This window comes from Chenopodium quinoa, unplaced genomic scaffold (assembly GCF_001683475.1).
Source record: "Chenopodium quinoa cultivar QQ74 unplaced genomic scaffold, ASM168347v1, whole genome shotgun sequence".
Taxonomy (NCBI): Eukaryota; Viridiplantae; Streptophyta; class Magnoliopsida; order Caryophyllales; family Amaranthaceae; genus Chenopodium; species Chenopodium quinoa.
Window position 1 is genome coordinate 1,753,617 of NW_018742455.1, and position 15,884 is coordinate 1,769,500.

General features: G+C 34.2%; 2 protein-coding genes and 1 long non-coding RNA gene across 3 annotated transcripts; 1 reads left to right on the forward strand and 2 right to left on the reverse strand.

Moving 5' to 3' along the window:
* Positions 1-1,954: 1,954 nt before the first annotated feature.
* LOC110717613 (putative disease resistance RPP13-like protein 1) lies at positions 1,955-3,196 on the reverse strand. The gene is made up of 2 exons (XM_021896363.1): positions 2,723-3,196; positions 1,955-2,635 (listed from the first exon to the last, which is right to left on the reverse strand). Exons 1-2 carry the CDS (start codon positions 3,194-3,196, stop codon positions 1,955-1,957), a joined length of 1,155 nt encoding a protein of 384 aa, XP_021752055.1.
* Positions 2,846-5,312, reverse strand: LOC110718378 (putative disease resistance protein RGA3). Its single transcript, XM_021897214.1, has 2 exons — positions 5,164-5,312; positions 2,846-4,836 (listed from the first exon to the last, which is right to left on the reverse strand). The coding sequence occupies exons 1-2, from the start codon at positions 5,281-5,283 to the stop codon at positions 3,202-3,204; spliced, it is 1,755 nt and encodes a 584-aa protein (XP_021752906.1). The 5' UTR covers positions 5,284-5,312; the 3' UTR covers positions 2,846-3,201.
* Positions 5,289-5,945, forward strand: LOC110718379. Its single transcript, XR_002510903.1, has 2 exons — positions 5,289-5,380; positions 5,759-5,945. It is a non-coding gene; the product is annotated as an uncharacterized LOC110718379 (long non-coding RNA).
* Positions 5,946-15,884: the final 9,939 nt, after the last annotated feature.

Here is a 15,884-nt window from a genome sequence, read left to right on the forward strand (position 1 = left end):
ATTATTTTTGCTTTTTACAATTTTTTATTCTTCCATCTACCCCCATACCTCCATATTTAATTACTTTCTCCAATTTCTCCAATTTTTTATTCTCTCAATACATTTATTTGCTAAGAAATCAACAAACATTCAGAAAATAGTTGAGCAAATACCACTAAGCACAAAGCAAACATACTTTCAAATAGTCAAAAGCTCAGTGTATTTCCCCCATGACTTTGTTTGCCATTAAACTTTGTAATAGCCATTAGGTGCAAAACTAAACAGAGCAATCTCTCTGGTACATATTACATTAGCATGAAATACAGTAGAATTTACTCTACAATTATAGCCGCCAACACATTAACTGAAATTAGTGCAAATGACACTGTTGAGGGTCTGATATATCGCTCTCAGTTTCTCATGGACACTGCAATTGAAACAAGTAATCAAAGTTAGAACACAGAAAAATGAAGAATACTTATAGTTGTCCTTTTGTATGCAACCTTTTACTTAATAAGTGATGATTCTAAAGTTCATACAAATTTTTAAAGTTAATAAGTGCAATGCGATGATTCTAAAGTTCATACAAATTTTTAGTTAATAAGTGCCATATTATCTTTTAAATGCTCGAACATCATAATAATGCATCTCAACTTTTTTTAACTCTTCAATTGTACTTAAATTATATACTTCATAAAATTTAGCAAATTAACAGAGAAAGTGGAGATCATATTACGCTACTCTCCACTATTTATTCACTTAACATAAATTAATTATATTATTCAACAAGTAAACATTAAGCCACTAACTCACTAAGGCAATAACTCTCGGCTAATTTGGTTCTACCAACTTTAGGGAACAACTAATTAAAAGCTTTAATCTCAACATAATCATGTTAGAAACAATTTCAAGATAAACTGATTAATTGAAACTGTTAATCAGAACTCTAACCTTACATAGTTCATGACCTTTGCTAACAAGCATCAAAATTGCAGATCTTAAGAATGCTTTTGTACATTAAATATCAGTTTAAAAAACTTTCTTTAATAATTTGCAAAAGTTTGGCCTTCTCTTCACATTTATGTGCTCAGGAACTTCAGTATGTCTTGAATGATATGCAAAAATGTACAGCTAGTTGGTTGATCAAGTTCTCCCTCCAGCCACTATTATTTGAGGAAAAGTAAACACAAGCAGCATTGTTGTAGTGTTTGAGAGTGCAAAAATAAAAGTAGGCAAACATAAAGACAATAAGATTGTTGTATCAACAAGCTGTCAGAAGTGAGATATATTAAAATATAAGTTGATGTAAAAATGAAAAATGTAGGTGAGACCGTACCATCATACCAAACTTACTTGAATGGGCAGAGCATAGTTAATTTCCAGACAGAGGCAGCGAGAATCTTCCATTCTGTTTCTATAAGGCCATAGGGATCACTCGTCAAATGTTGTTGTATCATATCACACTCTTTAATGTAAACATCATCAATGCGTGGAGGAAGGCCATTGTCACCAAAGGATTCCAATTTGGGGCAACAGCAAATATACAAATAGGACAGGCAGGGAAGAGTGGAACAACATATTGTTTTCAAATTTTGGAAACCCTTGATTTTTAATCTAGACAAGGAAGGGGGTAGAGAAAAATGTGGGCACGGAATACACTCTACAGAATCTACGGAGTTGCCTACATTTTCAAGTGTAAGAAATTCAAGTGAATGAAGGAGGTGCAATTTCCACTCTGTTACCTCCTGCTTTATGTTCACTTCTTCTATAAGAAGGCACATCAAGTTTTTGGGTAAACCACCTTCTGGTAAGCTATGAATTTTAGGACATTTTTTAATCCATAAATCTTTAAGGGAGGTGAAATTGAGCAATTGAGCAGGAAGCCTTTCCATATTCTCGCAATCCCATACGTGAAGAATTTGTAAAGCTGGGAGGAGCAGGTTTTGTTGTAATGATCTTAGACTTGGGCAACTTTCTATTTCAATTTGGTGAGCAGAGGAAGTTCTAATGAAGCCTTTAGGAAGACTCCTTCGCTTTCTTCACTTTTTAGTGCTTTCTTGTTGTCATTTCCACAAGAGAAATTTGGAGGTTGTTCATTAAATTCTAGACAACTTACTTTCTCACAATCTTCAATCTTCAATGATCGTAGAGTCAAGGGAATACGACCAATAGAGACGATGGATTCACTTCTATTAATCGAGAGTTTTTGAAAACGAGAAGTTGAGGAAGATGAATCTTGAAAGTCCAAGGATTGTAGCTGCTTGCAATTAGAAATCTTAAGCCGTTGAAGCGTCACCGGTATCTGGCCAATTGTAATGGGAAGAAACGAGCAATTGACAATGGAGAGAGCTTCATGAAGGTACTGAAAACGCCAATTGAAGCCAGTTATCTCTAATATATTGTAAAAACTTATCCTTTTTGCACAGGAAATAACATCTGCAGTTGTAGACATTGCTTTACATCCATCTACCCTCAAGTCTTGCATCAAAGGAAGGCTTGGAAGTGACACTCTCATCTCCTTGCAATCTATAATATCTAGTGTTTTGAGATATGGGCAAAGAGGAGGTAGATCACCTTGCAATGACAAACATTTTTCAATGGAAAGCTCTTCGAGAAGGGGGAATGCCCCATTGTTGTCAATTGGTGAGTGCACCCACTTCTCCCAGGATTCCAAACAATAAAAATGTAGAGTCTTCAAGGCGGGAAAAGGCGATGACTAGTTTCCATAAAATTCAAGGCCTACTTGCTTAATACTACTCATTATTCCAATCCAAAGACTCTCCAATGAGCGCAGCTTCCCCAGTGGAGGCAAGAATTCACATTTCTCACACTTCTCCAACCGTATGTGAACAATGTTATTGAAAGTGGGATCTCCCAACCAACTGGGGAATGTCGACCCCATGTACCCATCTAACATACACTCTTTGATGGAAGTGTAAGGCCGCAACTTCTCAATCACATCTCTCTTAGTCTTGTCATCAACCTCATCTCTACAAGTTCCCCATTTCATATACAATCCATCAAAACGCTCTTTTTTATGCAATTTGGCTTCCTGTGCATCCTCAACATGTGTCACATTTTCTAGTCCAGAAACAATTAATCTTCCACGGAGTTGATTCAACATCCTTAAATCCCTTACTCTGATCCCACCTCCACTTGCCAACATAAATCTTTTCAAACTTTGCAAGTTTGTTAATTTCCCAATTCCAAGAGGCATCTCCTTTAAAGATGTGTCATCAATGTATAGGTGACGAAGTCTAGCAAAAGCAATCCAATGTACGGAATCTTCTCAAGTTTGTCACAGCCTTTCAAGCACAATGTTTGGAGATCCCTAATTGATTGTGGCAATACTTTTATTATTTTGAGTTCGAGACCGAGGTAGCACAAGTGTTTTAAATCACCAATAGATTCTGGCAAAGCTTCAATTCCATACGAAAATAAAATCAGAGTGCGTATGTAATGAAATTTTTTAAAGAGATCTAAATATTCAAATTGCAAACTTTCTTTGCATAAGAAAGTTCGCAATTGAGGAACCATGATTTCATCATTTCCCAGTGTTTGAACATTTTTAGTGATATATAAATGGCGAATTGGCTTAACATATCTCAGTGTATCAGCATCAGCCACATAACAAACTACACCCGCAGCCAATTGAGCCATATCATGGATGAGGTCATGCATGATGAACTCACCTTCCCAATACAGTCTTTTTTCAAATAATGACCTTGATACCAAGTCATTAAGGTATTTGCGACCCATATCTTCCATACTTTCAGTTTGGGTTTCTGGCAGGAAGCCCTGAGCCATCCATAGTAAGACAACTTCCATCTCTTTGAACTTGTAATCTTTTGGAAACACAGAACAATAAGCAAAGACACGCTTCAAATGATATGGCATATGATGGTAACTCAACCTGAGAACCGGTAAAACACTGCTCTTCTCACCCCAAACGTTGCTCTCTAATATCTTTCTACGTTGGCTCTTGTCTGGACTACTTTTAAGGACACCTCCTAGAGCTTTTGCGGCCAAAGGCAATCCATCAATCTTTTCTATGATAACATCCCGCAAGTCGGTGAGGTCAGAATCTACTTTTGCATGCTGCTGAAATATAAGCCAACAATCATCTTTTGACAAACTTTCTAACTTGATGATATTGTGTTGAGTAGGATTGTTAACCATCATCATTGCAATACTTTCAATTCTGGTTGTCATTATCACTCTACTTCCTTCTGCACCGTGTTGGAAAGGCTCCTGCAGTTTGTACCAATCATCATATTTGTCGCTCCAAATATCATCAAGAACAATAAAGAATTTTTTGCCATTTAGCACTGCCTGCAACTTCACTTGTGCCTGATCCAAGTTGCTACAGTCGAAATTGCTCTGGGTTGCCGAGTTAATAATATCTACGGTGACACGTTTGACATCAAACACATCTGAGATGCACACCCATGCCTTGAGATCAAAGTAACCATTCAGTTGCTCATCGTTGTATACATCTTGAGCAAGGGTCGTCTTCCCAATGCCACCCGTTCCAACTATTGAAAACACATCATAATTCTCAGCACTCTGATCATCTTTCAGTAGCATTGCAATTATCTCTTTTTTCTTGTCATCCCTTCCAAAAACCTTGCCAACCAAAGAAGTGGATTCTCTCTGGCGTCGAATAGTTTCTGTTTGGAGGGTCTGCTGCTGCAACATGTGTGCTGCAGTGAGGCTCAAACTCTGGGTCTGGTCCTTTATATCTTGCAAGCGCTCTGTAATTTCATCAATCTTCTTCCGAATGTCTTGATCAACAGGGTTGAACAAGGTGGAGAGACTACCCGCGGCTCTTGAGCCACTTGAATAAATGGTTTGCACCTGATAATTGAATTCAAGAGTTATTATTGAAACTTACTATTCAAACTTTGTTTTTCCCCTCATATAAATTAAAACAACATAAACTTCAAGATTATTTTTTTTTAATAATTTTCTGTACAGCAATAAGCTTATATTGAACAACAGGGTTAAGTAAATGTTATAAGATATCATCTTAATTAGTCTCAAAGTTGAACTTGTTTCATCACTTGCAACTTGCAAGTAAACAATGTATATATAAAAAAAAAAAAAAAAAAAAAAAGAAGTAGTATCTAACTAACATTATGGCAGTTAGGGAGAAAAGTAAATAAAAAAGGTAGCAGCACAAACCATATTGTCTAGAATCCCATGGTGAGAGTGATCATCTAGTGCATGAACTTGATCTTCCTCCGCCTTTTTCAACTGGTAACGTTGGGCTTCGATTGCGAAATGATCCAAGATATCCTCCATGTCGTAAGCTAAATCTTGGAGGTCATTAAGCCACAACCTGACAGGTTTGCTGTGAAACTGCTGCAGTTCAGCATCCTCCAACAGAGCTTCCAACAAAGTAAGATCTTTCTTCCATTTCTTGATTATTTTGGGCAGATCAACTCCACCAATCAGCTTCAAGAACTCGATCCCTCCGGTTAACAGCTGCTCAAACAACACCTGCAGAAATTTTTGGGGTTAATTGATCTTCGAAAATCTTGGGGTTTAATTGCTTTTCGAAATTTTGGGGTTAATTGATCTTCGAAAATTTTGGGATCTAAAACACATTCAAAAAATTTGTGGTTAATTGTGTTTCGATTTTTTTGGGTTTTTTTGGTTATTTATTTATTAAATTATTTTGATTTTTGAGTTCGTACATGATGCATGAGTTTTCTGGGTTTTTTTTTTTGCATTTTTTTTGTGAGTTTTATTGATTTCTGGGTTTTAATTGATGCAGGTGTTAATTGATACACAAGGATTCAAGACTTTGATTTTGAAATTTTGTTTTTGATGTTGTAATTTTTATTTGTATTTTTCAATATCAATTTGACGTTGAATTTTATTGTATGATTATAATTCATTGTATTTTTTTTTTGTATTGTACAATAACAGTTTAATATATTGATATATTTCATTGTCTTTTGCGCTTGTTCTAATTTATATTTTGATGTTCTTATTTATTTTAGTTGATTTAATTTTTAGGTGAAAAAAGGAAGAAAAAAAATAAAAGAATAATTTTGGGCAGTTTTGGCACCGGTTAACCGGTGCCAAAACCAACGAAATAAATATTTTGGTTCATTTTTGGCACCGGTTAACCGGTGCCTAATTGGATATATGGCACCGGTTTTGAACCGGTGCTAAAAAGGGGGTATTTGGCACCCCCCACATAGGCAGCGGTTCAAACCGGTGCCTTAGACCGGGTTTGAACCGCTGCCAAAGCACTTTTTTCACCTAGTGATTGTATCAGAGAACCAAATTCACTTTGCTACTAACTTGAAGGATGAGGCAATAAAAGCTTCACAAGAATCTCAATCTCAATGAGATGATGATATATATTCCAATCCACAGTTCTTAGCTAAAATTGATGAAATAGTGTTAGCTGCTATGAAGAACAAAGAGTTAGCCACTAAATTGGATAATTTTGATCTTAAACTTAAGTCTGATGAAATTGTAAGTTTTATTACCTTTATCTTTAATTTTTATATGAAATTTAACTTAATTTTTTTTTATATTAATGTTTATTTTATACAGGTGAATAATGTTATTGCTGATCTTGATTTGTCAAAAGTCTTTAGTCAAGATATACCTACAAGTGATAAATTAGAAGATAGAAATGAAGAAAAAGAATCTGAAGAAGAAGAAGAAGAATTTGATGTACCTGAAACTGGTATCCCTGAACAGATACCAGAGAAAAATGAAGATGAAGCTGCTCCTGTTCACCAAGGACCTGTTGCTGATGTTTCACTTGGTGCAGAAGTTACTGCTGTTGACAAAGTAACTAAAGTTCCTGTTTCAGATGTTGAAACTACTGCTGTAAATTCTAAACCTGTCACAGCACCAGGTGAAAATGTGGTTAGTTCAGTTGGTAAGGAGGGTGTTCTTGGTTCTTCAACATCACCTCCTAGGACACCAAGGAAAGCTAGGGGACTCAATGAAGTTTATTCTGCTGGTTTGAATGATAATCAGGCTAGGATTGTGCAAGAAGATAGGAGTTTTTCAATGGGAGATCAGTCTATGCCAAAATTTAATTTAATTACCCCTACTCCTCTTTCTCCTCAACCATCAAAGGAGCAAATTGCAGAAGTTACCGAACAAGAAATTCCGGTAACTGTTGAAGAAGAAACAAAAGATGACAAAGATGATGACAACACATCTAAGGTCTAATATTTGTATTTTATTTAAATCATTTATTAAAATACTAGTAATTATTGTATTAAAATTGAATATTTTATATAAATAAATTTATTTATTTTTTATTTCTGTTATACATATGTTTTCAGGTTTTTACTAAATCTGATGATTTTGGCCAGAGTAAAGTTACAGAAGAACATCAATCACCTATTGATGTTGTGAATCAGGTAATTTTTTTTTGTTATTTTTTTCACGAATTAAATTATACTGGTCAGGAATTAGATTTATTTTGTCAGATATTATATAAGTTTTGTCAGTAATTGAAATATTTTTGTCAGGAATGTAAAATATAGTTGTTGGGTTTTTAATTAGATTTACTGTATCAAGAATAATTATATTTTACTCAGTTATTAGATGATTTGTGCAAGAAATGATAAAATTTTGTTCAGATGTAAATTTTAACTCTAGTTGTTCATCAGGAATAAAGTTGTCATTGTCAGTTATTAGATTACCTCTATCTGTAGTAAGAATATTTTAGTCAGGAATAATAATTTTTTGATTAGAAATTTACTTCTTTTTTTCAAAATAATACATTCTTAATCAGGAAAAAGATTTATTCAATCAGCTATTAGATTAATTTTTTCAGTAATAAGAATATTCCTATCAGGAATTAGAAATTTTATTTCAATAATTAATATAGGTTATTATTGTTTGTATTTAAGTTATTTGTTTTTGATTTTAATACATATTATTTTTTCTGTAGGAAGCTCAGCCTAGAGATACAACTGAAGTTTTAGATGTATTGAGAAATAAATATGTTGAAACGGAAACGGTTGCTAATGAATCTGTTCCAGCTGAAGTTGTAAAATCTCCTAGTGCTCCTCTTCCTACCCTTATTGTAATAGATAAAACTCCTACTCCTACTGCTGTTGAATTATCTCAAGATGAGTTTATGGAAATAGGACCTCAGCCTCCTAAAACTCACATTCAGTTAATTGATGTGGACAAAGTTTTTACTGATAAAAATGTCCCTCCTAAAATTAAATTTATTGCTGCTGATGCATATGCTGGAAAAAAAGGCTGAGAGATCGCAATATCTAAGAGATAAACAGCTGTTGGAATTTGATAAGTCTATTTTATATATATTTTTATTTTCCGTCCCATGGTCATATTTGCGCTTATTTGAGCTCTACGGAGCTATTTTTACTACTAATATACGTTTTCTAGTGTTTTTGTAGAGTTGGTATTATTTTGTAGGAATTTGCATATTTATGTTAATTCCCGAGATTATTGAGCCACTATGAAAATATTAGAGATGATCGTACGTAATGAAGAGTATTTTAAGCCTAAGGCCGAGTTAGGAAAATTTAATTTGGTGATTAAGCGCTCAGTTTGGTGAAGGATTAATTTACAAGCTAAAGATCAATTGCATAAAAGACAATATTAAAGACCCGAAGACAAAGGGCCCAACCGGACGAAGCACATCAGTGTAGAGGCGTGATGTCTAAGCGGTCCAGTTTCTTATGGGTTTGTCTTGATTGTTTAAGTCGGTCTACAATTCTACAAATGTTGGCAGAATGATGAGATAATAGGAGCAAAAATTATCTTCTTGTATTAGCTTTTAAGATAGGTTTTGTCAGCTTATGATTGTTTGGATAATACTTATAGTTTGAGTGGGATTAGGAGGCTTTGACTTTTCTTATTTATAAGGAGGTAGTACTTAAGTTTGGGGGGGAGGTAGATTAGGTAGTTTTAGTTGTAGTTTTAGCTTCTAGATTTTGTTCTTAACTTGTTTAGCTTTTTCTCTTTATTTAATTAAATTTCTTATTGCTTTTAATTATTCTTTATTTAATTGCTTTGATTAGTTTAGTTTTTATTATGTGTGAATAGTATTTCTAGGGTTTGTGGGGGGATCCATAAATAATATGAAGGGGTAATTTATTGTCGTTAATTATCGATACTAGATTGATTTCCTATTGATTGATTTAATGCTCTGTGACTAGATTTGCGCAGATCTTTTATGCATGAGTTTGACAATATTGATTCGAGATTCAACAGATGAGAATTAATGTTTAGGTCTAGTTTCAATAGGCAGGTTAATTTATAAATGGTTAGGTCGAGATTCGAAAGATGAGATTTAATACCGGTAAATTAATTGTGTGATTATAATACGTAGCGAAAGCCCTTTATAATCTGCTTAATTATGCATTGATGAATGATTATTATATTCAACCCTGGAATATTATTTATTGATGAACCTATGCCCTAGATCCTTTTATATATTATTTTCTCCTTATTCTTGATCTCCGTAGTTTAGTTTATTATTCAAATATAAATATTGGTTACTTCATAATCTAGATTATATTAATTAATTAGGAATAGAAAGACTCGTTTCTCTGTGGATTCGACCCTACTTCCCTATCTACATTAGTTAGAGGATTTAGGAATTACTTTTGATTAGGGGATACGACTTTACCCTGTCAAAATTGCAGGCTAATTTGGAAGCATCTAGTTTGGATTCAGATTGGGTAGATCCCCCTATTGATAAGATTCCGATTCAAAATCGAGAAATGATTGTCTCTTGGAGTTTGCAGGAAAATAAGCCTTTGTATCTGAAAAATTTAACTGAGCATGAAAGATATATGTGTGACTTCCTCTTTTTTAGAAATTACGATGAGTTGTATGAGTTAGATCCTACAAAAGAAGATGAGGGAGTTAAGGCGCGTAACAATAGTCTGTATGTGCAAGATATAGGTGATGTTATTTGTCAGTTTAAGACTGAAGATCTTTCCCAAAGCGATATAATTTTGGTGAAAGAGGAGTTTTGTTCGGTGCGCCCCTCTGTCTGGATTTATAGTGCTATTCATGATACTTGGGCTTCTGCTTTGAATCTTGAAGAGAGCAAAATAGCTGACAGAGGAATATTTCAGTACAAAAGATTTGTTTTTTTTTACCGGAGTTGCTGTAAGTTTTTTTTTATCTTTACTTATAATTTTTATAATTTATATGTATATAACATAATATATGTTTCAATTTTTTTGTTTTGTAGTTCTCTGTACAAAGATATTTAATAAAGAGAGAAAATTACAAAAAAGATGTCAAGAAGATAAAAGAACGGGAAAAAATTTTGAATTCTTTGGAAAATAATCCAGAAGATTATGCAACTTTTAAGGAGAAGTTGAAAAAATTTGAGATCAATATGGAATTGAAAAAACATGATGCTAATGATGTTTATGCTTCCATTCAAAAATGGGTTGATCGTTTTCCAAATTTAAACATAGCAGAAGCAGAGTTGGTAAGTTATTAAATTTATTTTGTTGTTTTTACTCAGGTAATATATTTTTAAATTCAAATACTAGCTTTTATAATCAGGCATTAATCTAATTTTTTCATGTATAAAGATATTTAATGTAGTAATTAGACAATCTTAGATTTTACACTGTTGGATTAACATTACAATATTTAATCATAAATTTGATTATTAACATCATGAATAAGATTTTATTAGTCAGGATTTACTATGCTTAGTCAGACATTAGATGATTTATATCATGTATTGTTGCATTTTGTCACTAATTAGATATTATTTGTCAGGAATTATCAAGTATTATATTATTTATGTCATTTATCATTCAGTCAGACATTGTAATATAAAACTCATATAAAACTATACTCTTATGATTTATAAAATTAACAGATAAAAATATAAAAGTTTAAGTTAGGTATTGGTCTATAACTTATAATAATTTATCTTTTTTTTTTGTTTTATTGTTGCAGTTAATCTTTCCCATTTGGTACAAAAATCACTATACTCTGATGGTTTTCAATCTTATTCCTGATATAACTCCACGTATAGATTGGATAAATAACAGTATTTGGTAAATTTCTTGTCTAGTAACTATTTCATTTTGTTTCTTAAATATTACAATTTTAGATGTTTATATATAAAAATATATATATATTTATATTTACAGATCAGAGCTGTTCATCGTTTTTTGCAAAGTAAAGGAAATCCTTTAGCGGAAATAGTTCCCACCTTGACATGGAATACTCCAATTTTTAGTTGGAAGACTAGCACTGAAAATTATGATTGTGGGCTTTTTGCATTAATGTGTACGCAAAAATACAATGGATTTGATGGAGGACTAATTGATTTAAAAAGTGTAAGTGTTTTTCTGTCTTGATATTTTTTGTTATTTAAACTAATTATAATTTAGTGTTTTTATTTCTTTATTTTTGTATAAATTTGCAGAAACAAAATCGAAAGTTGTATAGATGCATAATAGCATATAATTTGGTTAATAGAGAAGACAATTTTTTGCGCAAGCAATTATGGAATTCTTGCATTGAATTTTCTATTAACAAAGACAAAATTTTAAAAGCTCGGCCTGCAAGGAAGAAGCTTGAGGCTCAATATAAAAAGGATGTAGAAGCTATACAGAAAGAAAAAGATAGGAGATACAAGTTGGAGCAGAAGAAACTACAGGAAATGGAAAAACAGCAGAATATAGACCAAAGTTAGATAATTTTATTTTGTATATATATTACCTTTTTGTAGTTAAATATTAGGTTTGTTTTGGTTGATAAACTTTGTTTATATAGTTATTTATATATGTATATATTTTTCTTTTCCTTAATATTATCAATTAGGTGTACATGCGTGTTTTTGCATACGTTAGTTTATTTTTATCAAGAAAAACAAAACTCAGTTAGGAGATAATATTCAAGGAATGAGAGAATATTATCAGGGAATAAATAAATAATATTAGTCAGTGTAGGGAATAACTTCAAGCCTTAATCCCACTAGCTTGAACCCCACTGTGATCATACACTAAAGTACGGTGGCGTCCAAAAGGGAAGAAGATAGAGCAAAAGAGTCGCCAACAAGTTTTTTTAGGAACTTGTAAACCGTTCATAGGATGAAGGTTACACCCCTTAACGGTCCAAGAGATCGTCAACTCCATAAGGTCATGAACCAAATAAGGGTTCGGGGATGATGGTACAAATCCAACCTAAAAGAGATTGAACATGCCCTAATAATAGGCCTCTACTTTATTCTGCTCGTATTCATGTGCGCTTTCTGATTAACATGCAATCAATAGGATTAACCCTAAACCTGTTTAATCTATGTTGGTTGAATTTAATGCACAAATAAACTATTATTGGCGATCACTTGAATTATAATCACATTTAATCTAACAAGATTATTAATTATCTTATTAAGCGTGATTACAAGTACCAATTCCCTTCAAACATGCGTAAAAGGCGTGATCAAGCAATAACAATAAAAATCATCAAGCAACATAACAAATAATAACGATGATAATAATAATAATAATAAACATGAATAATAATAATAATATCATCATAAATAAAATAATCATCATCAAAATAATAATAATAATATTCATAATCATAAATTATAACGATTATAATCATAATCATGTTCATGTTAATATTAAAGCACAATAGACATAGCAAGATCCTAAGCATGATACTAACAAGATTAATAAAAAACCCTAGCATGTCACTAAGCAATAAAAATCAAATCTTTAACCCTAACATGATACTAACATCTCAAATATTAGGAAGAGCATAGGAAGCATCGCAGGAATCATATTTAATATTAAAATTACCCTAGACATGATACTAGGAATATCATAATAATAATGTAAACATGAATTCTACATCATAATATCAATAAATCAATAAAAGCACTTACTTTGATGCTTCGTACCTCTTTCTAATAACAAAATACACACGTTAGTAACTTTAAGGAAAATAATAATCAAACAATTAAATTAAATAATTGAAATAGAGATTTGGGACCAAACCCTCAGAAATTAAAACCTTTCACGTCTAGGGCGAAGGCAACTTCGAATATGGCTAGGTATTTCTTGATCTTGCGAATGCGGAATTTTGTATAAAGAGCAAAGTTTTTAAAAGAAAGAAAGAGATGAATGAATTGGATAATGCTAAAGAAAAACTTGATGAGAATTGGTGAATGGATGGCGAGAATTGGTGAATGAATGGAGTTTTTAATACGATATTTATAGAGAAAATCAGCCAAAAAGATAAATTAACAAAACAGAGTTTGACGCTCAGAAAACAGGGCTGGCGCCAACCCTGGCTAGCTGGCGCCAGGCACCAACACTAGCGCCAGGCGCCAATGGCTAGCGCTAGGCCTGGTTCCAGGCGCCAAGGCCTAGGGTCAGACGCCAAGCTTGATTTTAACGCGTTTTCAAAAATCCGATAAGTTTACCGTATTGGAGGATAAAATAATATAATTTCTTCGAAAATGCTATTTGATTTTAATTAAAACTCTGAAAAGTCAACAAAAGTCAATTTATCAATGCTAATTGAATTAGGAATGAAAAGAACCTTCTAGAAGAATCTAAAGACTAAAACCATTCCTAATTGCATTAGGAATGATAAATCATATTAGGCCCTCCCCTAGATCATTGGGCCGCATATAAAGCTCAAACCGGGCCCAGTTTGGTAAATTGGCCCTAACTTCCTCAATATTCATCGAAATTGGGCTTATAATATATCGTTGGAAATCTCTTTGCAAGCCCCATCCAACTACACTACTATTGGACCCATATCATTGACCAAACAAACTGGATTGGCTGTTTTCTTAAAATAAAGTTTTCAAAAACAGAGAGAAGAGAAAAGAAAATAAAACTTTCCGCAACACTAGACTTTCCACACTTTCACTTCATTCGATTATGATTCGACGCGAAAGGCACTCATCACCGGGTTTGGTTTTGGGGAGACACAAATAGGTGTCTACAGAAGCCCCCACTTTGACTGAGTTTGGAGAAACGAAAGTTTCGAAAACAAAAGTCAAAGTATCGATAGGGACGGAGAATGATTCAAAACGTTCTGCGATCCTAAATCAATCTTATAACGCCGATACCTGTAAAACTAGCGTTAGTTAAACAGATAAAAGAGTTAAGAAACGCGTATCTTGCACCGTCGAGCACACGTCTCTGAAAGTAACCGATTTGTTTTGATGACCTCCTACAAGCTAGAGAATGCCATCCCGCTTGAAAACCGCTAAGCCCGTAACTGCTTCCAATTTAGAAGATTGCTTCGCCTGAAACTATCCTCCCCGCAATGATAATATTCCTCATCCTAGGGAACATTATCGAAGATTATTTCTCTTGAAACAATCCTCATCCGCATTGATAATATTCCACATCCTAGGGAATGCCATCGAAGATTATTTCTCTTGAAATAATCCTCATCCGCATTGATAATATTCCACATCCTAGGAAATACTATCGAAGATAACTTCGCCCGAAATTACCTCCAGTTGTTCGTGACAACTCTCCGCAAGCTAGGGAACGCCGTCGAAGATATCTTCTCTTGAAGTCATCCTCATTCGATGCGATAATTTTCCAAAGGAAATTATCGAAGATCCACGCCTGTCGATCTTTAAAAGTTCGCCTGAACTTTGCTTCTGCTATGCCTGTACGTCGGCGCTCTTTTGCTTTGAACCTGTATGTCGGTGCCTTTTTTGCGCTTTTGAACCTATATATCGGTGCCTTTTGCTAATGAGCCAATGCTTAGGCGCTTTAAGCTAAGTGAGACGATCTCTTATCAAGTCGATCACTTTATGTAATCAAGCCGATTACTAAATCATGTCAAATTTCTTAGAGGGGCTAACTGGCGTACCAAGGAACCCGAAAATATGTTGCAGACGACTAGCACAACCTCATCAGGTGGCTGGGTGCTTTGGCGTCGCTGAAAAACCATCAGCGCCACCTATTTAGCGTTAGCGCCAAGCGCTGATGTTGGCGCCAGGTGCCAAGCCAAATTTGTGACGCCAATGCATAGGGTCTGGCGCCAGCACGGGGAATTCCTTAAATACCCCTTTCCTCTTCATTTTGCTGCTCTGTTCGTCGCGAACTGCTCAAAAGAAGTCTGAAACTTCAATTGCTCATTGCTTGCTCGTTTCTCAATCGAATTCGCTCAAATTTGTTGCAAATCAAAGCTCTTTTAATCTATTTTCCTGATCTATGTAAGTTTTCTTCAAACTCACATCGGTTTTTATGAATTCTTGGCATGTTTATTCATGAATTTCATGAAAATTTGAAATTTATAATGCTCAATTTGCTTTGTTTGTCAAGTTTTATGCCATGAAATTGCTTGATAATATTTGTATATTGCCTTGGGAGTAATTTGAGACTTGTTTGACTCAATTTGGTGAAGAAATGAGCAATTTGCCATTGTTGGACCTCCTAAGGTCGTGAAGAACAATGTGACTCGTTCTTGATGTTTTTGCTAGCAATTCTTGTTCAATTTGTCACAATAATCACTATAGTGTTGCAAGAAATTGTTTGAATTGCTTGAAAAATGTTGTTATGCTCAATTCGAATTTGTGCTCTGTTTTAGTACTACGTACTCTGTTTTTGGAACATAGTATCATGCGGCTAGGCGAACCTTAGATACTATAGTACCTGAATTTATGATGATTCTGCACAATATAGCATGGCTAGACAACGAGGCTCGGGTTCACGGTCCCGAAACACTAGACGGGAGCATGAGCCCGTGGAGGACGACGCCACGCCGTCCACTTCGCTTGGTCGGCTTCCGGAGTTGGATGAGCGGACCCTGTTCTTCGCCCCTGTCCACCACATTTCTGAGAGGGTGAGACAGGGCACCGAGCCCAGGAGGACACGGCATCACGGCTCTGGCTGTGACGGTTTAGGCGATTTGTATAGGAT